Below are 26074 nucleotides of genomic sequence, written 5' to 3'. Positions count from 1 at the left end.
CTCTTAATGCCAGTCTCTTTACAAGAGTCATGAAACTCGTTAGTTTCATATTCAGTCCCATTATCAGTCCTTAAGATCTTGATCTTCTTTCCAGTTTGATTCTCAACAAGGCTTTGAAGTGTTGAAACCAAGAGAACACTTCATCCTTCTTTTTCAAGAAGTATATCCAAGTCTTTCGAGAATAGTCATCTGTAAAAATAAGGTAATATGAATATCCTCCCAAGGAGTTCACAGGCATCATACCAGATATGTCTGAGTGTACCAACTGTAATATATCGGAGGTCTTGCTTTGGCTTGAGGGGAATGGTCCCCTTTTGAGCTTTCCTTCGGCACATCCTGAACATACACCTTCTTTCTCTACTCGAAATTCGTGCATCCCTGTCACCATTTGTCTTACATCGAGTAGAGCTTTATAATGAAGGTGGGCAAACCTTCGATGCTTAAGTTCAGACCAAAGAGATGTGTCACAAGACATGACAGCTAGTGGACTTCCACCGACTTGATATAATGAATCAACTTGAAACCCAAGAGTAAAGGCATCTTTAACTTTAAATAAGCTTACCAGTTTATCGTAGATTTCCTTGGAGGTGTCCAACTCAGAAACATAGGCCACCAAGCGCTTGTTGATAGAGTCTCGGATGATCTTCTTTGTTTTGACTTCACCGGTTTTCCATTTGTTCCTGGCAGCAGTGGGTGCATTTGATGGAGGCTCAACAATATGCCTCTCACATGGTCCAACACTCCTTGATCTTCTATGGTTAGATCGAGAGACATCTTCCATCCGTGATAGTCAGACTTCTCATGGAGCTTGTCTTCGGCAAGGAAGAGTGTTGAGGACCCCATAGTTCTTTTAGGATAGCCTTGTCAATCTTCTCTTTGATGATTGCTCTTGCTCTTGCTCGGGCTTTGTCTTCACCTCTGCTTTGATCTCATGTTAAGTTATGGTATGTTCTATGCTTAGAGCAGTTTACTTCTTTTTATTATTATTATCCACATATTAGCAATCACCTGTACTGTAAGTAAAGTGCAGATAGAACATTAAACGATCAACAGAAAACAAGCCAAGACAAGAGACATAAGATGTGGTGGCTAGCCAGGGACAAACCTCAATATGGGGAAACCCTTTGATCAAATCTTCCTTTATCTTCAATAATTCAGCGGAAAGAAATAGTACATAAATCTGATTTACATCAGCAGCAACGAACCCTACATTAGCGGCATCAGCGACATCAATCAATATCTGTCAGATCATCTAGATCAGCGGCATCAACGACATCAGTCAATATCTGTCAGATCATCTAGATCAGCGACATCATTGGCATCACCGGCATCATCATCATCGGCATCACCAGCATCAGCATCATCGGCATCACGACATCAACGACATCATCAGCATCACCAGCATCAGTATTATCGGCATCACCGGCATCAGCATCATCTGCATCACCGGCGTCAACGGCATCAGCGGCATCATCGGCATCATCGGCATCACTAGCATCAGTGTTATCGACGTCAGCATTATCGGCATCAGCAGCATCAAAACTAAACTAGGGCAGACAATATCTTGCAAACCGACTGCCGGATCGGCTTGATTCCTTCACCAAAAAATGCGGCCTTCTGAGGAGAGTCAAATCCACCTACAACACAGTTCAGAGAGGGAGAAAGATGGTCAATGTTGGTCAAACTTCTGATCTGCAATTGCAGCCCTAAATCTGCATCCTTCCTTCCACACATGTGAGAGAACAGTCTCTTTCTGCGTAGTAGGAGAAGAGCCTCTTTTCCTGCGCAGGAGAGAGAGAGAGATGTGATGAGTTGAGTGAGTCCAAATGAGGAAAAGACTTCCTGTATTTATACACAACTGTTGATGATTGAATAGATGCGACTGTTGGGCTTCTGAGCCTAGATGAGTTGCTAGTAGGCTTGATAATTATTCCATAATCAAAATAAATTCATATCTCCATAAATACTTATTGGAATCGGATGATCTTTAGATCAATCCTACACTTCTCGACGAGAGGAATCTAATAAAAATATTATTAGCCATGAATAAGATGACTCACATAGAGTTTGGCCCTAGTTGCCAATTTTAACAGCATCAATGTCTACAACCAACACTGTAGCTACCTCATCATTTTTTGTTCCTAGAACCACAGTTGATTTACAACCATCTATCACTAAAATTCTTAAAAAAAAGGAGAAAGAACAAGCTGACAAGTTGTTGGGCAAGTTTCTCCTTTGGAGTGATATTCCTTTCAGCGTTGCAAGGAATAATCCATTTTGCCAGCTTGATGTTGATGCTATTGCAATTGTTGGCCCAAGGTACAAAATCCCTTCTTATGATGACTTCAGAGACCGCATTCTTCAAGATGAAAAAAGTTGGCTTCAACAAAAGATTGGAGGAGTTTGGGGCTTCATGGGCACAAACAGGATGCACTGTGACATCAGATGGTTGGACCGACCAAAAGGGGAGAACCCTTATAAACTTCTTGGTTAATTGTCCCAAGGGGACAATGTTTGTGAAATCTGTTGATGCATCTTCACATATCAAAGATGCAAAATTATTATGTGATTTGCTGGATGTGTTTATTTTGGAGGTGGGTGCAGAACATGTTCAAGTCATAACAGGCCTTGCTACAAATATGTTGCTGCTGGCAAGATGCTTATGGAGAGGCATCCTACTTTATTTTGGACATCTTGTGCTGCACATTGTATTGATTTGATGTTGGAGGACATAGGAAAAATTTCCTTTGTCAAAGGTATTGTTGACTCATCAAAAAACATTACAAAATTTATATATAATTATGCATCTTTCCTTAGTTTGATGAGAAAATTCACCAACAAGGAGTTGGTACGCCCCGCCATTACGCGGTTTGCCATTAGTTTCATATCTCTTCAATCCCTCTTGAATTCTATGTGGGATGTGAAGATAATGTTTCTTTCAGATGAGTGGCATGCTTTGACATTTAGTCACAAACTAGAGGGAGAGGCCATATGCAGATTAGTTTCATACCAGGAAAGCTTCTGGGTGGGAGTGCAGGAGGTGTGCAACATGATTGAACCTTTGGTAAAGGTTCGTCAATTAGTTGATGGTGAGAAGCCCGTAATGGGCTATTTGTATGAGGCCATGGATAGGGCCAAAGAATCCATTCGGGCCTACTATGATGATAAGGGAGATGATGGGTTTCAGAAACAACTCCTATGGGAAGTGATTGATGAACGATGGAACAACACACTCCATCGTCCCATTCATGCTGCAGGGATCTACCTGAACCCCGCATTTTCTTACCCATGTGGGTTTTTATTTGATGCTGAGATCATGGATGGATTCTTAACCTGTGTTCAGAGGATGGTGTGATCTCCAACAGAACGTGCAGAAATCTCCAAAGAAATGGAGATATACAGGATGGCAGGTGGCACATTTAGCTTTGAGATGGTTGTGGTTGATAGGAAGACTAAAATGCTAGGTATTTTTTAGTTTGTTTCAAATTTCATTGTCTCTTCAAGTTCATAACTTCATATTTTGCTTCAACTTTCAAATTTCATTTTTTTCTTATGTTTATCTTATTTGTAATTTTGTTGTAGATGCATGGTGGACTCGCTATGGTGCTAAAGTACCCCATCTGCGAAAGCTTGCCATTCGAATCCTTAGCCAAACATATAGCTCCTCAGGATGCGAGCGCAACTGGAGTGCATTTGAAAAAATACACAACAAGAAGCGTAACAGTTTAAATTTAAAACTTAAAATATTCCAAATTTCCAATTAATTTTTGAATTCATTATATAATATTTTAGATATCATTTTTTGGGATTCAACTGCGTTAAGTGTGTGTGAAAATTCTATCACTGCAGCAGTTGATTTACTTTTCCTACGTATTCCACCATAGGTTATTCATGAAATCACTTAAATAAACATTAAAATAAATACTGCTGCAGATATCACACCGTAATATAGAAACAAACATATGCACAAGAATCAACACATTGACACAGATATTTTGGACTAATGTCCTCGAAAAAACCCAATGTGGGAAAACCGGTGCAGCAGGAGAATTTTATTATTCGACAATTTTCTAGTACAATAGGGCGCCAAACTAGCTTACCCACAGATAGACAAAGTCTCCAACACTTCTTTTGAACCCAATGTTAGCCCTGCTGACCTCTGCGTGGCTTGAAACCCTCTGCGTCAGCCTGTTGAGACTTTGCGCAGCCTGTCTGGCCTTCTGCGTCACTCTTGCAGCCTTTGCGTGGATGACGTGGGACCTGCTGGCTCTGTGCAGTCTCTGTTACCTCTGCGTGGCTCCCTCTAGCCCTGCGTCTGTCTCTGTGCTAATCTCCCATCTCTCTGTTCCGTACTTGCTGCCTTCTGACTGCTCACCAGACCACTGGTTCAATTTCTCGGCTAACCCCGCTCCAGAAATTGAACTCACTGGTGTCCCTTAGTATGTTCTCCAAGTGATCCTCAAGCCTCCTCTTATACTTTTTTCGTTGGCAAATCAACGACCGAGATTAAGTCCCTAATCAATAGCTAAGATTAGATCTGGCTTGATCCATGACTTTTGGACCATTCTAACACAATTTCATATTAATTCACATTAATATTTTATTTTCCTTAAGTTTAGACTTAGGGATTACATTTAAAATATTAATTATTTTAATATTTCTCAAGTTGTTTAGAATCTGCCCAAACCCTTTCTGGGTATTGGAGATCTCATGTGCCTTAGCCTCTCCACCAAGTTTCATGGCTAGAGCACATCTGATGCTACCCCAAATCAACACTCCCTCTTAGTGAGGACTGTGCTCTGGCAATACTCCTCGTTGAGCATCACCCTGATTGTCCGACATTGGTTCCTTTGCTGATGCTAAGGCTTCTTGCCCAAAATCCTCTGCATTATTGTATCTTGTACTGCTGCCCATGGCTCTGCCACTGCTACTGCCACTGCTGCATCTGGATTCTGTACGACAACTCCCTCCGCATTTGTGCTGCTGCTGGTCCTTTTTCCCAACACTGCATCTGCACTGCAACTCCCTTTTCATTCGTACACTCATTTCTACTTCTGAAAGGGGTTCTTTACCATCCCCATCTTTTCCTTGAAGTAGTCAAATTTTGACTTTCTAAGGGCCTTGGTGAGGATATTTGCCCCCTGTTCTCCTGTAGGAGTGTAGCTCAACTGTACATCTCCTCGTTGGACACAGTCTCTGACAAAGTGACACCGGATATCAATATGCTTTGACTTATCATGAAACACTGGATTCTCAGAGAGTTTGATGTAACTCTGATTATCGCACATGATCCTGGTCGCCTCCATATTTCTTCTGAATAGGTTCACCAGCAGTTTTCTAAGCCATATGTTCTCACACGAAGCTATGCTTGCTGCCATATATTCTGCCTCAGATGAGCTCAGAGCCACAAACTTCTGTTTCCTATTGCACCAAGAGGTCATTCCTGATCCAATGTTGAAACAATACCTAGAGGTACTTTTCCGATCCACTGAACTTCCTGCCCAATCTGCATCAGTAAATCCACTCAACCCGATATCCTTCTCCTGTACAAGAGCCCATACTCAATTGTTCCCTGTAAATACCTATGAACGTGTTTGGCCACTGTCTAGTGTGCCCTCTTTGGTTCCACCATGAACTGACTGAGGGTGTTGACAGTGTAGCAAATATTTGGCCTGGTATTGACCAAATACATCAGGGACCCTAAGAGGTGCAGGTATAGGGTGGGATCGACATCCTTGTCGTCTAATGCATCAATCTTCTTCCAGTTGGTGATCATTGGCATAGCCATATGTCTACAGTGTCCCATCCCGAATCTTTTTAGGATTTTTGTAGCATACCTTCCTTGCCCAAGGAAGATTTCTCCTTTCTGCTGCCAAACTTCCAACCATAGGAAGTAGTGCATTCATCCCAGATCCTTCATATCAAACTTTGTGGCTAGATTCTTCTTGCAGTCCGTAATGAGTCTAGATGATCTTGTCAGAAAGAGATCATCCACATATAATACTAAGATAAGAGGCTCGTTCTCTACGACCAGATAGTAGAGATTTGGATCTGCGTCACTCTTGACAAACCCCATCTTCTGCAAGTAGCCATCTATTCGACCATACCATGCTCTCGGTGCCTGCTTCAGCCCATATAAGGCTTTCTTCAGTTTGCATACATGAGACTTCTTTTCATGAGTTTCAAAGCCCTCTGGTTGTTCAATGTATACCTCTTCTTCTATTACCTTGTTCAGAAATGCTGTCTTGACATCAGTCTGATGGATCTCCTATCCCATCTGAGCTGCAAGAGATATCACGGTCCTAATAGATGTATACCTGGCTACTGGGGCGAAGGTTTCTTCATAGTCAATCCCTTCTTGTTGAGCATTCCCCTTAGCCACAAACCTGGCCTTGTATTTCTCAGCGCTGCCGTCCGCAGCATATTTGATCTTGTAGATCCATCTCGAACCTACCACAGATCTGTCTTGAGGTCTTGACACCACCTCCCAGACATCGTTCACAATTATGGAGTTATACTCCTCTACCATCGCATCTAGCCAGACCTGATGCTGAGCTGCCTCCTTGAAACTGGTAGGCTCTCCATCATGAGCTACTAACGCCTGATATCTACCTAGCTGTTTTTGCAACCTTTTACTGTTCCTTGGCTCACCGATGAAGTTCTCTGCATCACGCAGAATCTGACGAAGTTCCCTGCTAGTTCATCCTCTACCAGTAGGTGCTTTTGTTCGCTCCTCCTCATCCTGAGAATCTTCCTGACCTGAGGAAGAATTCTTCACTTTTGTTGGTTGAAGAGACATGACCAACGGATCCTCTTTCGACTGCTCCTCGAAAGGCATTTTGAGGGATCTTCTGAAAGCTCTGGTACTGTCCTCCATGAACTTTACATCTCGTGGTACTACTACCTTCCTGCTCCCTGGAAGATAGATTCTATATGCCTTAGCTTTCTTCCTATATCCCACCAAATATCCCTTTTTTGCAGTCTGATCCAGCTTCTTCTTCTTTTCTTCGGGTATGCGGCAATATGCTAAACTCCCAAATATCCTAAAATGATTGACTTCAAGTGTCTTCCCAGTGAAGACTTTCTCTGGAGTAATCTCGCCCAATGCCCGATGAGGAGTCCTGTTCTGAACATAGACAGCTGTGTTGCATGCTTCCGTCCATAGGAATTTTGGCGTATCTTGATCATACAACATGGCCCTAGCTGCTTCTACAATAGTCTTGTTCATTCTTTTTGCTACCCCATTTTGCTCCGGATTGTAGGGAGCTGTCCACTCTCTTCTGATGCCCTCCTTAGCGCAATAATCAATGAAGTCCTTATCGACATACTCTTCACCATTATCTGAGCGCAAAACTTTTATTTTTTTCCCAGTTAGATTCTCTACTAGAGCCTTGAACTACTTGAATCGACATAAAACCTCATCCTTGGTTTTCAGAAAATAAATCCAAGTTTTCCTCGAGTGGTCATCAATGAAGGTAAGGAAATACTCGACACCACTAAGAGCTTTGATGGACATAGGTCAACAAATATCTGAGTGTATCAATCCTAGTACACTCTTGGCCCTATGTTTGTTCCTAGGAAATTCCGCCTTGGCATACTTTCCTAGAATGCATCCCTTGCATACATCATCTTGTTCCGTACTCAGATCCGGAACTCCTGTTACAGTGCTCCTGAGAATTCTCAGAGCTCCATGGTGCAAGCGACCCATCCTTCTGTGCCATAGTTCGTTCAAGTCCTTGTCCCCATGACTGCCTATTAGTGCCATTGGTGATTCTGGTTGTAATCTATACAGCCGATTACTTTTGATCCCGATCTGCACTTTCTTTTTCTAGCTTGGGTGTTTGACGTATGCCTTTTCTTTGATGAAGTAGATGTCATAGCCCTTGCCTTGTAGTTGTGACACAGAAAGTAAGTTCATCCCCAATCCTGGTACATGCAATACATTTGTGGCACAGAACTGCTCTCCTGATTCTGTCTGAAAAAAATGGTACCCTTCCCTATTGGAGTACACTTTTCCTTGTTCCCCATGGTGATCTGAAAGTTCATCTTCTCTTCTCGATATTTGGAGAAACACACCCTGATTCTCGTCATATGCCATGAGGCTCCATTGTCTACTACCATACTTCTCATGATGCAGCACTAGTCATGCACGCCACTTCTTCTTCCAGCCTGGAGGCCAACATAGAGAAATCGAAGTCTCTTTCTCTTGTGCAATCTTCTGAAAATCTGCGTGAGTCACCTGAGGTGGATGCCTCTGCATCGTGGTCTCGACCCATAACTGATTTTCCCTTTTTGTCTTTGATTACTTGCTCTGATACCATTTGAAAATTCTATCACTGTAGCAACTGATTTACTTTTCCTACTTATTCCACCATAAGTTATTCATGAAATCACTTCAATAAACATTAAAATAAATACTGCTGCAGATATCACACTGTAATACAGAAACAAACATATGCGCAAGAATAAACACATTGACACAGATATTTTGGATTAATGTCCTTGAAAAACCCAATGTGGGAAAACCGGTGGAGCAAGGGAGGATTTTATTATTCAACAATTTTCTAGTACAACAGGGCGCCAAATTGGCTTACCCACAGATAGACAAATTCTCTAGCACTTCTTTTGAACCCAGCGTTAGCCCTGCTGACCTCTGCGTGGCCTGAAACCCTCAACGTCAGTTTGTTGAGACTCTGCGTAGCCTCTCTGGCCTTTTGTGTCACTCCTGTAGCATCTGTGTGGATGACGCAGGCCTTGCTGGCTCTGCGCAGTCTCTACTGGCTCTACGTGGCTCCCTCTGGCCCTGCATCTGCCTCTTCTGCCTCTGCGCTGATCTCCCGTCTCTCTGTTCTGTACTTGCTTCCTCCTGATTTCTCACCAGACCACTAGTTCAATTTCTCAGCTAACCCCGCTCCAGAAATTGAACCGACTGGTCTCCCTCAGTGTGTTCTCCAAATGACCCTCAAGCCTCCTCTTATACTTTTCTCGTTGGCAAATCAACGGCCGAGATTAAGTCCCTAATCAACTGATAAGATTAGATCTAGCTTGATCCATGACTTTTGGACCATTCTAACACAGTTTCATATTAATTCACATTAATATTTTATTTTCCCTAAGTTTAGATCTAGGGATTACATTAAAAATATTAATTATTTTAATATTTCCCAAATTGTTTAGAATCTGCCCAAACCCTTTTTGGGTATTGGAGATCTCATGTGCCTTAGCCTCTCCACCAAGTTTCGTGGCTAGAGAACATTCGATGCTACCCCAAATCAACAGTAAGTCATTCATCTATGACCCATTTCCATGAGAGGTATTCGTAACTCACTGATTTCTCATGATTTTTGAATAGTCCACTTAGCACTCATTGAATCGGGTGATGCTCATAGGGGTGAAGAAGTGGGATTGAAACTAGTGAAATAAATCACATAACGTCAATCATCACTTTCGGGGCTTGCATCCGGTAACTAGGCCTTCTCGGGAGGTCACCCATTCCAGATCGCCTCTGGCTCAAGCACGCTTAACTGTGGAGTTTTCCCCACAATCAAGCCCACTTAGCTTGCTACCCCATTTGCAAAACCTTAGCAAGTATTGTGTCTCATGAGCCATTCAAGTAGAGTTCCCTTCATTCTTTTTGAATTAAGTATTTGGTGGTTTTCGCAGTGCATTATATTAGATATCATTTTTTGGGATTCAACTGCGTTAAGTAAGTCATTCATCTACGACCATTTCCATGAGAGGTAGTCATAACTGACTAATTTCTCATGATTTTTGAATAATCCACTTAGCACTCATTGCATCAGGTGATGCTCACAGGGGTGAAGAAGTGGGATTGAAACTAGTGAAATAAATCACATAGCGTCAATCATCACTTCTGGGGCTTGCACCCCGTAACCAGGACTTCCCGGGAGGTAACCTATCCCAGATCGCCTCTGGCTCAAGCGCGCTCAGTGTTGCACGAAGCGGGAGCGAAGCGGAAGCGCGAAGCGGAAGCGCGAAGCGCGGAAGCGTCATTTTCCAAAAATCTAGGGAGCGAAGCGTCCGCGGAAGCGTCTGCTATATATATATATTTTTATATATTTTTTTGCATTTATACTCAAAACAAACATCCCAAATACCAAATTAATTGTAGAAGACATGAAAACATGCATATTTTTGCATAAATCAAGATAGATATGGCATCCATGATTCCATTGTAGTTACTAGTATGTACAACAATCATCTATATTCTAGCTATTACAAACATACATCAAATTTTTAAGCATATTATAAAACATAAAACATTTAAGCATATTATGATTTATCTAGCAAGTGAGCAACTGTCAACATTTGTCATGTCCAAAATTCAAATAATAATGTTTACAAAATATGTCACTTGGTCACCGCCAAGCCAAAAAGGTTCAAAATTCAAATTCACAAGTCTACAAGTCTAATGAGTAATCTATAGACTATGACAAAAAGAAGTAGATTGTGAATATATCTACTAATCTCTCCTCCTTCCACCACGAATAGAACGTGATGGCGTGCCTCCACGTGGTGGCAATGAAGAAGATGGTCCCTGTGTAAGTCGTGGCACTGGAACTGATGAAGAAGAACCCCCTGCTGTTGGTGTTGAACCATGGAACCTAGGACCAGATGGGGGTGGGGGTGGTGGCATATCAACACGGTCATCATCATCCTAGAATCGCTCAAAAAATTCATGCAAAAAAAAAAAACACTAGTTAACAAAAAAATTAAAAACATGAATTAGAGAAATGCTTTATAAGGGAAAATTGGAAAATTCATACGGTATACCATAATGGACATACCAGGAGAGCATCCTCTAATTGCTCTAGTTGCAACACTCCATCCTCCAAATTGGGCTCCTCTGGATGCTTGTCCCAAATCAACAAGTCTTTATTAGACTTTGCATCTTCACAGTAATGGGACAACAATCGCAAGTTGTAATGAACATAAACCAAGCTCTCTGCCCGGTCTAAACTCAACCTGTTCCTTTTAACACTGTGGATGAAAGAATAAGAGCTCCAACACCTCTCTGCAGAAGAAGTGTTTACCACCTGTGATAGCACCCGCAATGCCAAACTCTGTAGAACTGGAGTAGGCCCTCCATGCATGTTCCACCACTCAAGAGCAGAAAAATGCTCTCGATCTTCAATTGAATGCATGCTCCCAAATGGACCAGTGTTGAGCGTATAGTTGCTCAGCTGTCTCCGTACCAATGCAGCCTCCTCATTATCAGGGATTAATCTACTCAATGCAGCCATATATTTTTCGTGAACCTCTTTATCTTGGTGTGGTTTTTTCCTGCTTCCCCCCCCAGGTGCTGGTTTTGAAAGCCATGATGGATGATAGTACCTAGGTGTCAAAACATATGCTAATGCATGCAATGGAACATTTAGCATATCCCATCGCTTTTCCACCTCTTCACGAATATAATTGTACAAGGTGGTATCTCTAGGCTCAACAATGTCTTTAATCTGCCCCAACATGCTATCCATTTGCTCATACACCTCCCCAATTACTGGTCGATCTGAATCTGCAAACTTGATCATGTAATAAATTGGTTTGGTGAATTGCAAAACATATTTAACCTGTGACCAAAAGTAAGTGTCAAGAACAGTGTCCTTGACTACATCTGCAGTAGCACCATCTGTACACTGGTTAATTTCATCCCATGTTTCAGCACACACCAGATTAGTTAAAGCTTGTCTCACCCTCACTAGCCGCCTAAAGGTGAGGTAATAACTAGCAAATCTTGTCTTTGCAATTTTAAGCAATTGCAACTTGGAGTAAGTGCCATAGAAGTAGTTTACCCTTGTATGCCCTGTGATGAATTTAATGAGCTGCTTCCCTTTCCTGTAAACCTCAGCAATCCACCCACATTCTTTGTGTTTCACAATATCATGCATCAAAAGGTTCAATGTGTGAACCAGGCACCCAGACCAAAAGATGTGTGGATGAGTACGCTCAATAATTTTTCCTGCTGCCTTACAATTTGCTGCATTATCTGTGATCACTTGAACCACATTATTCGGACCAACATCTTTGATTGATTTCAATAGGAGATCTGCAATGTTTTGTGCAGTTGCACTGATGGAGGAGGAGTCATGACATGCAATAAATACTGCACCCTTAGAAGAAACACCAAGAACATTTATCAAATGTTGGTTTCTAATATTTGTCCACCCATCTGATACAATGGATACCCCATAATCCACCCACTCATGTGTAAAACGTGTCAAAGCTCTTTGAACCTTAGCTTTTTCTCTTTCTAATAACACTGTTCTAGCTTTCTCATAGTTGGGGGCCTTGTATCCTTTTGGGGCTTCATTGATGGCCTTTACCATGTCATGCCAATAGGGAGAGCGAAGCACATTGAATGGTACACCGCAAGCACAAAGAAAACGGACTACCTTTCCATCCACATCATCCCTCCCAGCAACATTAAGGAAATCCCCTATTGTTTTTCTACCTCCAGAGGTTGCAGAAGTACCATAAGGAGATGGGCAACTACCAAATTTAGAGGTTGCACTTGATTCTGAATGAGTTTTTTGTTTCTTGTTTTTTTGTTGTGCAGCCATCTCTATTTTGATGTATTTTTGTCTTTGTTCACTTGAAATTTTTGTGCAAATGGCTACCCCCACAGAACCCTTTTTTTCATCACTCTCTAGCACCCCACAAAGATGCCTCCTCAGACGGGTATATGAACCCGTATATGGTTTTCCTCCATGACAATCATGAGGGCACATCCATTTGTAAGATCCACCACCCTTTCCCCCTTCAAGTTTGGTCACAAAGGTCCACAAGGGATTTGATGTACCTTTCCCATCTTGTGCTTCAGTGTCCTCTTCAAGTTCATCCCCTTCCTCTTCAAACCCTTCCTCCTCATCATACATTGGGTCACTACTATTAGGAGTCCCAAGTTCATCCCCTTCCTCTTCCCCTCTATTCCTCACCCTTGCCATCATTAAAACCAAGAGTGGAATGATACATAGAAGCCAAAAGAACACCATCTTGGAATATGGATATAGGTGGTGGACAACCTGTAAATAAAGGAGCAAGTAGAAACAATGGGAAAGAGTAGGAGAGGGAGGAGAAAAATACAATTTTTTTTTCAAAAAAACAAGGGAGTTTGGGGTTTGAACTTACCTCTTTAGCTCTTGTAGATGAAGTCCTCCAAGCTCTTGCTCCAAGCTCCTCCTCCTTCTCCTAGCTCCTCCTTCTTCACTCCTCCAAGCTCTCCTCTCTTCTCCTCTCTTCTCCTCTCCTTTCCTCTCTTCTCTTCTCCTCTCCTCTCTTCTCTTCTCCAACTCTCATAAACTCAAAGTGAGAAAATGAGAAGAGAATGGGGGCTTTATTCTTTTCTAAACTCACCCTAAAGTGACCCTAACCCACCCCTAACCCACCCCCTCATGCTTAGTTAAGTTAGATATTAAATGAAATTAAAAAAAAAATTTGAACTGCGCGGGTTGCGTTCGGGTTGCGCCCGGGTGGCGTGCGGGTGGCGTGCGCTTCCGGGCAGGTTGCGTGGCGCCACCCCATGCCCGAACCGCATGCCGAAGCGCGATTCCGGGGTGGCGCAACCTGTTTTGGCAGGAATCGTTAAAAAAAATCGGAACCGCGCAACCTTGAAAACGGAACCGCGATTCCTCTGTGGATTCCGGAACGCAACCGCTCGGGGCGCGGTTCCGGGTTTGGATCCTCCGGGGGGGGGGCGATTCCGGTAACATTGAGCGCGCTTAACTGTGGAGTTTTCCCCACAATCAAGCCCACTTAGCTTGCTACCCCATTTGCAAACTTCCATTGGTAGTTGGCCATTCCCAAAACACCCTCATATCATCGACATTCTTTGGTTCAACCTAATCCTCTATCGCTTTCATCCTATTCGGCTCCATTCGTATGTAACCTTGACCCACAATGTGCCCAAGGAGCGGAATCTCGGTCTGGGCAAACATACACTTCAACTTCTTTAAGTATAACTGACTCTTCTTCAGTGCATCAAACACCAAAGCCAAGTGCTTCTTATGATCCTCTGTGTTATCGCTGTACACCACGATGTCACACCCCCAACTCTTTTTTCACGAGTTGCACAACATGCGGCACTAGCTAAACACTTAAACATTTTCATTTCTAGGTTATTTCCCGAACTACGTGTAACATTCACATATTTTCTTAGTTTAACTTATTAATGTGCGGAATACATTAATAAACCATAAACCATGCAAGAGACGAGATAACACAATATATGCAAGTAATATTTATAAATCTCCCCGGGAGCATAGCTCGACCGAGTTTTACAACTTACAAACGGGTGGCTGCTGTGCAGCTTGATCGGTCCACCAACTCGGTTGCTGCATCGTGCAAGTCTGCTCGACCAATGTTTCATCGTGTACAAGTCTACCGTTCCATCGAACTCGACCCACCGTATCGCGGGCGCACGTGCCCATCGGTTCGTGCACGCCTTACCGTGGGCGCACTTGCCCATGGGCTTGTGTCGTGTCGCTACGGGTGCACCTGCCCACGTGCTCGTATCGTGTCGCTGTGAGCGCACCACCCCGGGCTGCCTTGCCCAGCTTGCCTCACCCGATACCGTGTTGCATTCAACCTTCGGCCTGCCTGCTGTAACCTCCGTTCACCCGCCTGTGTGGCAACCTGCGGCTTGCCCGTTTGGTCTGCCCACCACCTGCGGTTAACACCTTTCAACCCGACTTGCGGTTGCGACTGTCCGCCCTCACGCTGCCTCGTTGTTCCACCCGTCTAGCGGGCGCATCTCCTACACCTTTGCTATTCTGTGTCTTCCCCTCCTTTATCTGCTTCACATTCTGCGCCTGAGTATTAGTATCAATCTAAGTTGTAGGAAACGTTGGAGAAGGGTCCGTTTCCGTCCGGAAACGAAACGGAAACGAGGAAACTCGTACTGTACGGCCTGGAAATGTGTTTCCAGCCGTACTGGCCCGTTTCTCGAGGAGGAAACGTGGCTAGTACGACCGGAAAAGCGTTTCCAGGCCGTACAACGGAGTTTCCTCTTCTAAATTGACCTTTTATTTTTATTTTTTTATTCACTTCTAATTTTTTATTGGGCGACTAAAATATCTTCTAGATGCCTGTCAAGTTATAAAAAAGAGGATTTTTTGAGTGGGGCAGCCTAATGTTCAAGCCTATGGCCCTAGTGTTGATATGCAGTTTATGGTAATGTTAAATTCTTAAAGTAAAAGTGACATTCTCCTTTATTTTTTCATTTTCATCCTTTTATTTAAATTTTTAACATTACCATGAAATGACTCAGGATGTTTGAGAGTGGTTTCGCCCTTGTTGGATTTCATATGGAGAAAGTAGAATTTTAGTTCTCACTCAAAATCCAACAGACTTATCTGTTTTTCAGGTTTTCAGGATTGGGAGGATTGCAATGTTTCCATTGGATTTTGTCATGTACTAGGGTATGGAACTTGTATTTAATCAAGAAAACCAAGCCCTCTATGCAGGGGAGACTCCCAATAGTCAAGAGCACATAGGATACTAGGGTATGGAACTTGTATTTAATCAAGAGCACTAAGGTCGTTCGACTATGTAGGAGGAGACTCCCAATCAAGTATGAGACAAGAAATTAGAAATTTCTCATGGGTGATTTTGGTTATTGCTATTTTCATTATGTGATCATTCATGAGTAAATGTGATGTAAATTTAGAGACTTATAGTTTATGCATTGACAATTGACAATTTAATCATAATGTACTAAATTAGAATGTATCATATATGCTTTATGATTGCATATATTTCTTAAATGTCCTAATATATCTATATCTATATATATATATATATATATATATATATATATATATATATATATATATTGCGTTTCCCCGTTTCCAAAATTTGTGGGGTCACATTTCGTACCCGTGCCCGTTTCGGAAACTCGTACTCGTTTCCCTGTTTTGTGCAATTTAGGTCTCAATGCTCTCCTTGAGCTTATTTTGCATCTCCTCGGTCATCTGTACCCAACTCCTACTTCATGCTACTCGGTCTTCCTCCCCCTCCAATGCTGCTAGTTGTCCCTTCCTACTAAGGGCATCTGCAACTGCATTGAGTCTACCCGGTCTGTACTCAATAGTCATGTCAAACTCTGCCAAGAAGTCCTGCCAATGAGCTTGCTTCGCTGACAGCTTTGGTTGTGATGCAAAATAACTCGCTGCAATGTTGTCAGTGTTGACAACAAAAGGCTTCCCAATCAAGTAATGCCTCCATACCTGTAAACAGTGGATGATTGCAATCATCTCCTTTTCATGAACTGGATACCTCCGCTCTCTATCCTGCAACTTTTGACTCTCATACGCCACCGGATGCCCATCCTGCATAAGAACTCCTATCGCAAAATCCGAAGCATCTGTGTGTACTTCAAACGGTCGCTCAAAGTCTTCAAATGCCATCCGACATTTCTCCGTCCAATTCCATTGCTTATCCTTTTTCAAATTCTGTCAATGATGAGGTCAATTTGGAGTAGCCCTCTACAAACTTCCGTTGGTAGTTGGTCATTCCCAAAAACACCCTCATATCATGGACATTCTTCGGTTCAGCCCAATCCTCTATTGACTTTGGCTTGTTCGGCTCCATCTGTATGTAACCTTGACCCACAATGTGCCCAAGGAACGGAATCTCGGTCTGGGCAAACATATACTTCGACTTCTTTAAGTACAACTGAGTCTTCTTTAGTGCCTCAAACACCGAAGCCAAGTGCTTCTTATGATCCTCCATGTTATCACTGTACACCACAATGTCATCCAAGTATACTACTACGAACGAATCCAAGTATGGACGTAGTACATCATTCATCAAAGTGCAAAACATAGCAGGAGCATTACACAACCCAAATGGCATGACAAGGAATTCAAAGCTTCCATACCTTGTCACAATCGCGGTCTTCCTCTCATCTCCTTCTACTATCCGCACCTAATAGTACCCATGCCTCAAATCTAGCTTGGAAAACACTTGGGCTTTCGCAAGCTTATCGAAGCAATCTGCAGCTAATGGCAAAGGATACCTGTTCTTTATCGTTTGCTTGTTGAGAGCACGATAATCACAACACATCCATAGCTCATTCGTATCTTTCTTCCGCTGGAACAATACTGGAGCTCCATAGGGGGACCTTGAAGGCCTTATGAAACCTGCATTAGTGAACTCCTTCAATTGTCATTTCAATTCCTCCAACTCCCGTCCTGACAAACGATAAGGAGCTTTAGCCAGAGGTTGCTTCCATGGCAAATGGGGTAACAAGCTAAGTGGGCTATTATTTTACGATCTTTGTACAGGTTGGAGTCCCAACAACTTAATGACATGGTTTACATCTACTACAATATTCGATTATGGGTGGGGAAACTTGAGAGGATACCTTATATGGATGCCATCTCATTGGATGGGATTGACACCACTGTTGCATGGAGGGTTGAGGCCGAGAGGCCTCTCATGGAGTCTGTCAATGATTGGTTAGAGCAGGGTGTGGTGGAAGGCATAGAGGGGGAGGAGGAGGAGGAACAGGAGGAGGAGGTGACACCACCTACCCAGACTACCCTTGCCACCAGTAGAGGACATTGTCTACCTCTTGTAGCTCCTACTTCTTTAGTTTCTAGAGCACATCAGAGTCCACTGGCAACTCCACCGGCATCTACATCTAGAGGGAAAGGGAAAGCTATTGCATTTTCTCGCAAGAGGGGCAGAGGAAATCAGTAGTATTAGTTATTTGGTTCATTTCATTGTGTATGACATTTTGACTCATGATATGAGATACATTATTATATTTTTTGTTGATATTTTGAAGCTGAGTTGGGACTCAGGAGTCAGGACATGACATGATTCACTGTTATGTGTGATGTAGCACTAGAAATGATATTACACATCTTATATAGTAGTTCTTTTATCATATTTATGTGTCAATATTTTTATTTTATGTTTTAGATGCTTTAGATATTAAAAAAATTGAAAAAATGAATATTTTTGTATTTAACGATTTTTTTCCTGATTTTTACGATTTTTTCCGATTTTTTCCCCTCGCTGATTTGATCCTGATCGCGATTTTCGCAACATTGCATCATATAGATATTCGGATGTACAAATTCCATGTTGATTTTAACATGTGTTCAATGAGCTGCCTCTGACCATGTGCAAAGTTGGATATGTTTAAATTTTTGTCTTTGCTGATAGGTATTAGACCCCTTCTAGGCCATGTTTTGGTTGACCATTGCAGTACTGGATGATGGTATACTAATGCACAACTGGTTGTACCTTGTACTTATTTTACACTCACAAATTGACCATATATAAAACATAGATTTTAGCATAATCTGCTGTCTCCCTTTAAGGGCAATAAAAAGTACAAGATTCCATCTTAAATCGTATTATATTGTGTACTTTTTTCTCTCATGTTTATTAATCACTGTTTTTTTCTAATGTATCCAATACCCTCTGTCCACTTCAAGGCTACAGTGTACTTCTTTTATCCATTGAAATTCACACCAATTTACTAAGCAACCAAACTCCTTGTTTTTCTATTAACTATTTACTTTAAGCAGGTGTGACACTACAGATTTATGCAACCCCAATGCAACCATTCAATTATTCATGAAACCATAAATTGTGAATATAGTCTAACATAAACAATCAGAAGAACAAATTGAAAATTAATTCAGCCATGACATAAACCATAACAATTCAGTAGTAATTCAACACAATTCATAGGTACATTTAGAAACACTTATCTCTTTGGAATTGTCCAACAACTGGCTACAGAAGACAGACGTTCCACCCAACCATAGGCTCCCTGCTACACCAGTTTTCTCTGCAACAGAAGCCAGCCCAAGCCAAGGCTGTGAATCCACGAGGGGCACACTTTTCCTATGGCCGGCTCTAATTTCTCTTCTCACAGTCTAATACCTAGGTTCACAGTCATTAATTACACCTACGGCAATTTCCAATCCATAATCCTCTTCCCCATCAGCTCACACAGTCTATGGAATGGAATCCCCTTCTCTGCTTTGTAGCTTCTTTTAGGCTATCCCACTTCCCTATATGGCTCTAGCACAGGTTGGCTAGGTAATCTTACTGTCAAAATTCCTAGGAATTATCAACTGTGTCTAATTCCCTCAGTGATGCCCATTATCATTTTTGTACAATCGCAATTCTTATTTCATTTTTGTAGCTTTCATAATTTGAATTCAGTATACACACAACAATCGTTCAAGGACAGTTTCTCTAGTTACCTAAATGAAGAACAATCTGCAAAATGAATTCCCATTTTCTGATAAGTTCAACTCTCTGATAATTGAACATAAATCAACTTGTGAACTTCTGTCGTGAACTTTCAAAACTGAATAATAATAATTTTCTTGCATGACAAAGGTAATACTTTTAGTGGCATGGTGTGAAGGGGCTTATCTCCTTCAAGCACTGACACCCCAAGGCTTAGTTAAACATTAATTAGTTAATAATCAAGGGAGATAATTATGTTTTGCAAGACTTTGGGGTAACTCCCTGACTAAGTTCCTTTCCTTAGTCTACTTAAGCCCCCTTGTCTTGCCACTTTTGTGGAGTCAGTGCCCCCCTTCTTTTGTCCTCTTTAGTGTTGTAGCAGGTCTGTTGGACCTTTGCTTGCCTTGTAACTCTATTCTTGAGCATAGTGACCTTCCTGTCTAATATGCACATTTGTTGTACCTAGAAGTCTCCTTTGCTACTTGAATCAAAGTCCAATAAATGAAATGGTTAGGGTCACACACATAGTTTTTCAATAATGACACATGAAACACATTATGCACTTACAATAGTAGGCAGTGCAAGCATGTATGCAAGAGGTCCTATCTTATTGAAATTCTGAAGAGGGCGTGGCACCCCTCTTTTAGCAGGGATACATTGTTGGATGTATTGTCATTGATGCCAACCCATGAAGTTGACTGGGTTTGACTTTGACTAAAAACATCAATCATTGATGTCAAATGGTTAATGAAAACTTCTTAGTAATTGTCGGATTACATCAAAATGGCAGCTATACTGTTGGATGGTTGAAAACCCAAGTCCTAGGGTTTGGGTTTCCTGGACTGAGGATGTACCTTGACATTGTCAAGGGTTTTGGTAGGACAAATCATTGAGTTTGGGTCAAAGAGCTATGTCATTAGATTTTCCTCGAAAATATGTTTCTGTTGATATGTGGTACACCCCGAGAGGCCTCATGGTTTGAGAGATATTCACCATTGAAGTTGGTAACCCCAGTTTTTGGGCTAAAAATCCAAGGAGTAGTGACATGATAGCTCCTCCTACGGTTGTCAATATATAACATTGTTTATCATCGTAATCTCACCACGTATAAGTTACATAACTTCAAGAACCAAAGGCAATAAACCAATCATTGACTTCATAACCTAGGTAGGACCATATGCACTAAGCCAATCGTTGATTTCAAATTCTAGTAGAATTAAAAATATTTCTAGGCATAATCCTTAAAACAAATATTTAAATAAGGTTATTAAGGGTTATTTATTCTATTGAGTGGACAAGTCAACCCTTGACTAACTTAATTCCTAATTATAAAGGGTACATGGGCTTTGCTTAGGGTCTAAGTTGACATATAATTCAAACTAAATGAATTACAACAATAAATAATGTTTACATTTCCTAAAAGGCCTCCTCCAATACTTACACGAAGCCCCTCTCTAATCCATTCATATGTCTATAAAAGAAGAATCAAGACACCTCTCCAGGACATAACATCTCAACAACCATCTCACATTTTGGCTCTGAAATTTTCGTCTACCTTGAGAGGGAATTTTCGTCCTACTTGACGCAGACTAATGAAAAATTCTGATGCAGTTTAGAGTTTTTCTTCTTAAGGCAACTTGGGCAGTAAAGAGGTAAGTCAAAATATTTCTCTTGCACTTTCAACCTAGGGTTTCCTATTAGGGCTTGGTTAGAAGTCTATAATTGTCAAAAAAAGGTCTCGATCTTTCCTCTAAAGGCAAGTGTGGAACTAAAGTGAATTGCAAACAAACACGTGGAACATTGTTATACTTCTTGTGCAACTTTTGGTTTTCACTTGTTGATAATATAAGACTTTACAAAGCCCTAAGGGTTAGCTCAGTTGGTCGAGTTCTTGTTGCTAAGTACCTTGCCAGTTGGGAGGTCACGGGGTCAAATCTCCTCGATGCCCTTAGGGTTAGGCCCTGCTTGTTTGGCCGGCGGGTAGATCCCTTTGGGTTGATCTGCCTGGTTTTTCCTGTGGATGTAGCGGTCACCCAGTGTCCATGAACCACCCTTAAAATATAAGACTTTACAACGCAGAAGATTGTAAAGTACAGTGAAGAGTTTTTTGAAGAGTTTGATCTCGTTCACTTGAAATAGTTTGTTTCTTCCATCTCAATAATTTTGGCTCTCCTCCTCAAATCAAGCAAAGAGTATCAATTGGTATAGCTAGACCTACGGTCTTGAACATGAGAGTTTTTGTGCATAAAATTGTTTGTTTCTAAAGTATTTGCAACCCATTTTTTGAGCACAAGGTGGTTGCATAAGCGACTTGTCTAAGGCTTAAATCAATCAACATATTCTTTTGTGTGTTGTTGAGGCATTTGGCCTAGGGTAACATCTAAAACCACGGCTCTAAGGAACAGTTGAATAACACATTTGAAGTTCTGCAAAAGTATTCAACCTTGTGAATATATTTATACATATGCTTACAAGCAAACCGACCTAATTCAAGCCACAAATAAACTAAGCCAATAAAGTGACCTTAACAGTGAAACGATGACATGATATATAAGTTGTGACTATAGACAACCTTGACAATGACCTTTTGATGACATTGACTTGACATTCACCGGTATGACACTTGTGACTTTGTGTTGACTTGATAAATGACATATTCCTGTAAGTATCTTAAGAAGACAACCTTGGTGTAGCACATTTGAAGTTCTGTAGAAGTATTCAACCTTGTGAATATATTTACACATATGCGTACAATCAAACCGACCTAATTCAAGCCACACATAAACTAAGACTATCAAGTGACCTTAACAGTGAATTGATGACTTGATATATAAGTTGTGACAATAGACAATCATGACAGTGACCTTTTGATGACATTGACTTGACATTCACCAATATGACACTTGTGACTTTGTGCAAACTTGACTTGATAAATGACATATTCCTGTAAGTATCTTAAGAAGACAACCTTGGTGTAATATCTCTCTTGGTGGCTGACAATTTACTTGATACATAAATATGTCCTAAACATTATCACATTTGTGAGTTGTGACTTTATATTGACTTGACTCGATAGATCCTTGTGAGTATCCTAAGAAAACAATTTTATAGTAACTCTCTTTGTGATTGTCAGTTGACTTAAGATACCTTGACAATTCAGTGAGGTGACAGTGACATTATGTTATCAATATGATATTTGTAATCGAGATAGTGACAACTGTGTATTGACACTTTGATTATGACTTATTAAATGAATAACAATAGATGTTATCTACAACAAGTGTAGAAGGCAATATCATCCAGTTGTACAAACTGACGTAAAGATGGACAACAGGGTTTGATCAAATAAATAAGAGTGTTTACGTATGCTGGTAGCTCTCCAAGGGCAAAATTTGAGAGCATTAGAGGCAGGTCATAGGGATGACCTGAGGGACCTGAGTTTGTGTCACTATTTGATAGCAGTTCTAGATTGTTGTAGCATAGAGTGCAACCTGACAGTGGTTGTGCATTGATGACTATTTATCTATGAGCAGTGACACACAGTGATAGCCAACAATTGTGTAGTGATTTGTAGTGATAGTGATATACAATGTGTAGTGACAATGATGTGCAATTGAACAGTGATAGCTTGATGTGTAGCATTGTGCAGTGATCAATTTGTGGGAATAGTGATCAACACTTACCAGGATTCAACATTTATTCTACATCTTTCTTACAACTATTTTACATTGATTAATAGTACAGGGGATCTAGTGTGAAAATTGTGAAACGTGATCTATCGACTATTTTAGGTGATTGGAGTCACCTTTAGGTTGTGGCTTGAGAACACTTCAGGGCGGCAGGGTGGTGCTAGGGAATGTTTTGGCTTGCACAAGGTGTTGTGGCATCCATTCAGTTGTGGTTGATAAATTAACAGGGCAATGACGCATCCTTTCTGATAGCAACTGGTAAACAAAGTGTTGGGGAACTCATCAGGTTGTGGCCTGATCTATAGGGCTTTGGGGCGTCGTTCTGGTTACAACAAGATATTAGGGTTTAGTAGCGTCCTACAGGATGTGGTCTGCGAATTCAGGGGTTGATGCATCACTCAGTTTTAGTTGAAATCTTGATGTAATTAATAATTCTTTTAAAGAGAGAAGAAAACAATTACTAGAGAAGCATTCGGTGGTTTTTGACCCGGAGGGGGTTTTCCACCTAAAAATATGTGTCTATTGTTTTATCTTCTTGCATTGTTGTATGGTGTTGTTTACTATTGATTATTGTTTATAATTGTTGAAGAAGAACACTAATAATAACTAATGCTTTGAAAAGGATTAAAAAGTGCTAATTGCTAAGATACACTGATTCACCCCCCTCTCAGTATTTCCAACATACATATGCATATAATCATTTTTGGAAACACCATTGTAAGCCAAAGAAATGCAAATCCAAAGCCCTGTAAAGCCTTGTGAGATTATGATTATGCGAGAGTGTGTCTTAAATCCCTGATGGTGGACAGTCATTGGATAGTCCTCTTAGCTTCATCTTCATGGTGCTTGGTTTTTTGGCATTGTTGACATCCCCTTGGTGGGTAGTAGCTCCCTGCCTTCATGGGAATTCTTATGTCTTGGGGTGGTAATGAGGCATTATGGGTTGGTAATGCACTCATGATTTATGGGAGCACTTGGTGTCTAGCCTTGTAAAGGTAATTGCTTATTGTACATTTCACTTCACTTCCCCTTGATCTCGACACATCTATTTGTTGCCCAAATGGTTGTATTATTGAGTTTGTAGGCATTCCTTGGCTTTGGTGTCTTTATCTTGTCATAGTTCTTCATCATGGCAGTCTCACATTTTCCAATAGTTTACAGTGCCCACAACAGTTTGCAGATCCCAATGCATAGATTCTCAGGGTGCTTGGTCAAGAAATGCTTAGATTGATCAGCAAAATTTCTTTGTGCCATGCCACGTGGATTTTTTTTAGAAATAATGATCTAGAAGGAAGCTATGCTTAGTCAAATGGGATTCGTCTTTTTGTGCCATGTGTGTGAAGTTGAGAGGCTTTTGGAGGTCAAATCTTGGTCAAATGGGGAAGTGAGCAGTTGAAAGTCATTTACAAATTTTTTACAAGAGAATCCATGTTCCAAAATCTTCATATCAGCAAGGGCATTGGGGATCTACACTAGGGGTCACTTTTCTTGGGGTTGGCCTAGTGTTGCATGAAATAGGGGCAAAGTGGGTATGCTTTTTGGAAGCAAAGCATCAAAAGTTTCATTTTCCAAAAATCATCAGAATAAAAGCACTTTTGAAGCATCTACTATATATATGTTATTGTATTTATAAGAAAAAAATCTACAATGCCAAATTAGTTGTAGAATATATGAAAGCATGCATACTTGGACATAAATCATGATAGAAATGGCATCCATAGTAAATTAATGATTTATTATTTGAGCATCAACCACCTAAAATCTAGATTCTATCAATTACAAACAAACATACAAACTTTTAAGTCATATAATAGAAAGTAGGCCATTACTTATGGAATGAAACAGGTTATCTATCAATTGTCAACAGTAACTTAACCAAATAGTTATGTTTAAAAAATAGTCCATCTACAACCAAAATGAGCTAGTTGCTACACACCTCTCTATAGAAGAATTTTTCACCATTTGTGAAAGCACCCATGTCACCAAATGTTGTAGTTGTGGGGAAGCATTGCCATGCATGTTCCACCACTCCTTCACAAAGAATGTTCCATCATGACTATATCAAGATCCTCATCTCTGGTGTCATCCTTCATTCTTCTCCTCTTGTCTAGCCTTTTCCTCTACCTCGATTCTCTAGGGACATTAGTCAATGTCGCCCAATTTTATCAAACTGCCTAATTCAAGCCTTAAAATATTGTAGAAAAAGCTTAACATGCCTGATCAATGATTTTGGCTTGAGTGAAGGGTACATTTTTGCTAAGGCCATGACAAAGGAGTTCAACAATCAACTCGACCAACACTAGGGTACATATAGGGCTTGGTGCTCTTGATTAAATGCCAATCACATATCCTCATACATGATAGAATCTAATGAAATGTCACAATCAGATTGATCTTGAAATTCTGAAAATTGTTAAGTCTGCTAAAGTTTGAATGAGATATGAAAATCTATTTACTCCATATGAAGTCCAATGAGGTTGGCACCACTCTCAAACATCTTGAATCAATTAATGGTAATGTTAAAATTTAAGTAACACTTTTACTTTAAGAATTTAACATTACCATTAGGGAGCATCTAGGAAGCATCTAGGGAGCATCAAGTGAGTACCTAGGGAGTGTCCACGAAGCACGGCTCATCACATAGCGATTCCAAAATTTCAGGAACTGTGCAAATCTAGTTTGAAGTGCAGTTCCAAAGGTGCTTTAGTCGTGGTTCCACACAATGCGTGGTTCCGAGGTTTGGTGCGTGGGGGGGGGGACGGTTCTTGAAACACTGGGTCAACCACTTGTGTGGAGGCTAGGAGAGCCTTCCTCACTAAGTCAAAGGAACTTTTGGACCAAGTCAAGGTTGGAAATTGAAGTAAAGTTAGTTGCTTCAAATTAAAAGGCAAGTTACGACGAAGAAGGAAGAAAATATCTTATTTCAAGCAAAGGGACCAAGTCGAACTTCCAAAGGGAGATATTGGAGCCTTGTGGAGAAATTTATGGAAGTATTGAGGCGAGGCAATTTAATGTTGGACCTGCTGAAGAATCTAGGTCAATTATGTTAATAAGATTCTTCTCATGATGATAACTACTTGTGAGGTCCTTTTTACCTTTTCTTATTAGCACAATCATCTCTTGTTATTATTAGAGTGTGTTTACGTACT

General features: G+C 41.0%; 2 protein-coding genes across 2 annotated transcripts in view; one reads left to right on the top strand and one right to left on the bottom strand.

Annotated features, from left to right (window-relative positions):
• The window catches only part of LOC149236052 (F-box/WD-40 repeat-containing protein At3g52030-like), a 344460-nt gene that overhangs the window by 118679 nt on the left and 199707 nt on the right, over positions 1-26074 (top strand).
• On the bottom strand, positions 10032-13711 carry LOC149236054 (uncharacterized). Its single transcript, XM_089461500.1, has 2 exons — positions 10809-13711; positions 10032-10678 (listed from the first exon to the last, which is right to left on the bottom strand). The coding sequence occupies exons 1-2, from the start codon at positions 13011-13013 to the stop codon at positions 10484-10486; spliced, it is 2400 nt and encodes a 799-aa protein (XP_089317626.1). The 5' UTR covers positions 13014-13711; the 3' UTR covers positions 10032-10483.

This window comes from Pinus tabuliformis, chromosome 8, assembly GCF_031772625.1.
Source record: "Pinus tabuliformis cultivar Carrire ecotype Pingquan chromosome 8, CPIR1, whole genome shotgun sequence".
Classification (NCBI taxonomy): Eukaryota; Viridiplantae; Streptophyta; class Pinopsida; order Pinales; family Pinaceae; genus Pinus; species Pinus tabuliformis.
This window is presented reverse-complemented; position numbering and strand designations above follow the sequence as displayed.